A 2784-nucleotide genomic window follows, 5' to 3' on the forward strand; every position below is an offset into this window, starting at 1 on the left:
GGAGTGGTTAGACACCAATTATACCCATTTTGTCGCGAAACAGGCTAAAACCGAGAAAACATTGATTCGAAGCAGTAAATAGCTATGTTACTATTTCTGGGGTCAAAAATGTGTGACAGTCCAATGTATTTGACTAATAGTAAGAGTTCTGGATGAATTTGGAGTGTTTAGACAACACTTAAACCGGTTTTATCCCAAAACAGGCTAAAACCGAGAAAACAGGCTAAAATAGAGAGAAAACATTGATTCGAAGCAGTAAACAGCTATGTTACTCTTTCTAGGGTCCAAATATGTGACACTCCAATGCATTTGACTAATTATAAGATTTCGGGTTGAATTTGGAGTGTTTAGACACCACTTTTACCCATTTTGTCCCGGAACAGGCTAAAACCGAGAAAACATTGATTCTAAGCAGTAAATAGCTTTGTTACTGTTTCTAGGGTCAGAATTTGTGCCAATCTAATGCATTTGACTTATTGTAAGAGTTCGGAATGAATTTGGTATTGATCATAAGACACTCGAGACTAGAAGGTGTCCGTATGGCCGTGTCCGTACGTCCGTACACTTACTAATAAGGCCGAGCCATATCGAATGAAATGAGAAGAGGGGAGGCTGGACTACTTAGCAAAGCCCATTAGAAGAATCTCGAAGAAGCAAGAGAGCCGTTGGAGGATAAGGTCACGGGTCGCCTCCCTTAAGGAAACCAAGTCATGTCACTTTCACCCTTGGGATTGTCCCACTCCTTCCTTTATGTCCCTATCCAAGTTGTCGAGTGTATTAGAGGGTTGCCCTAGTTCCTTTCTTACTATTTAAAGTCCTTAGCCGACATTGTAATGCATATACTAATGGAATGATATGTTTTTCTCACTTCTTTCTACATAGTTCACTCAATCTCTTTCAAATTGTTCTCTTTGCTTTCGTCTAAAACCAACATGGTATCAGAGCAAGTTCTTTGATCCTTGACTCTCTAAATCTAGTTATGTTCTTCCTTATACTCCTAAACCCTCTAAATACTACTCGCTACTCCCTCTATTCTCTTATTCACCGTATACTACTTCATTTCAATATTCTACCTAGTTCATTCTACTTTGTTGTTTCAAATCGGTAACAATGGATAACACCAAACCCATTGTAACCCCGGTAGTGCTCAAAGGAGCAAATTACTTGTTGTGGAAGAGAACCACAAAGACCACACTTAGTGGCCGGGAGCTGTGGATCCATGTGGAAACGGACCAGCTTCCCAAGAAAGCTACTAAGGAAGATGGTAAAGAAGAGAAGGAAGAAGACAAGGAGGCTGATCTCGAGAAGGAAGTTAAGTGGTTCCAAGAAGATCAGACCGTGCTTGCCATTCTCCAAAACTCGCTAGACGCACCTATCCTTGAAGCCTATTCATACTGCGAGACGGCCAAGGAGTTGTGGGAGACGCTAGCGAATGTCTATGGGAACGTGACCAACCTAACCCGAGTGTTTGAAGTCAAGAAGGCAATCAATGGGCTTCATCAAGAAGATTTTGAGTTCACAAAGCACTTTGGGAAGTTTAGGTCACTATGGGCCGAGCTTGAGATGCTCCGACCGAGTACAATTGATCCGGCCATCCTCAACGAAAGAAAGGAGCAAGACAAGGTGTTTGGCCTTCTACTCACCCTTAACCCGGCGTTTAATGACCTAATCAAACATATCCTCCGGGGAGACAGGCTGCCTACGCTTGAAGACGTTTGTTCCCAAGTGCAAAAAGAACAAGGTTCCCTTGGTCTCTTTAGTGGAAAGGAAGACTTGGCAACTGCAAACAAGGGCGCCTACAAACATGACGACCGGAGAGCCATGGTGTGTGACCACTGCAAAAAGAAGGGACACATGAAGGACAAGTGCTGGGTTCTTCACCCTCACCTCAAGCCGGCCAAGTTCAAAGCAAACCTCTCACATGAAGGGTCAAGCGGTCAAGGTTCCGGTGCAGCAAACCAAGGCAGTGCGGCGGCTACGGCTATGGCAGCCTCGTTTGGGGATCTTGTGAGGAAGTCTGACCTGGAGGCTCTCATCAAATCCATTGCCGCGCTAAAAGAATCTGGTACCACCTTCTTTGCCTCATAGCCTAGTAAAACCCTTGTTGTTGACTCGGGTGCTTCTCACCACATGATAAGTAACCCTAGTCTTATACACAACATAAAACCGGCTGTGGGTAATGTTATTATTGCTAATGGGGATAGAATACCAGTAAAGGGTATAGGAGACTTGAAGCTCTTTGACAAGGATTCAAAAGCTTTCTTTATGCCTACTTTTACCTCTAACCTCTTATCGGTTAAAAGAGCTACAACTGATTTAAACTGCTACACTATCTTTGGTCCTAACAGTGTGCATTTTCAGGATATTAAGACTGGAAAGGTTCTTGGAGGAGGAGATGCTAAAGGAGATCTATATGTCCTAGAGAAAACCTCATCAAGTCCATCTAATGTGTTTTCGCTTATATCAAACCTTAGTAGTATTTCGAGTGATGTTTGGCATGCTAGACTAGGCCATCCTCACTCTAAGGCTTTTAAATTAATGTTGCCTAATGTTTCCTTTGATAATTCAAGTTGTGAACCTTGTATTCTTGGCAAACATTGCAAGTCTATTTTTCCTAAGTCAATTACTATTTATGAACATTGTTTTGATTTAGTGCATTCTGATGTTTGGACTTCACCTTGCTTATCTAGAGATAATAACAAGTATTTTGTGACTTTTATTGATGAAAAATCAAAGTACACTTGGCTTACTTTGTTACCATCTAAAGATAGAGTCTATGATGCA

General features: G+C 42.0%; 1 protein-coding gene across 1 annotated transcript; it reads left to right on the forward strand.

Annotated features, from left to right (window-relative positions):
- The first annotated feature begins 1110 nt into the window (after positions 1-1110).
- LOC147945698 (uncharacterized) lies at positions 1111-2088 on the forward strand. Its single transcript, XM_087509328.1, has one exon. It carries the CDS (start codon positions 1111-1113, stop codon positions 2086-2088), a length of 978 nt encoding a protein of 325 aa, XP_087365454.1.
- The last annotated feature ends 696 nt before the right edge of the window (positions 2089-2784 follow it).

The sequence above is a fragment of the Camelina sativa genome, chromosome 4 (assembly GCF_030686135.1).
Source record: "Camelina sativa cultivar CO46 ecotype springtype chromosome 4, ASM3068613v1".
NCBI classification, from domain to species: domain Eukaryota; kingdom Viridiplantae; phylum Streptophyta; class Magnoliopsida; order Brassicales; family Brassicaceae; genus Camelina; species Camelina sativa.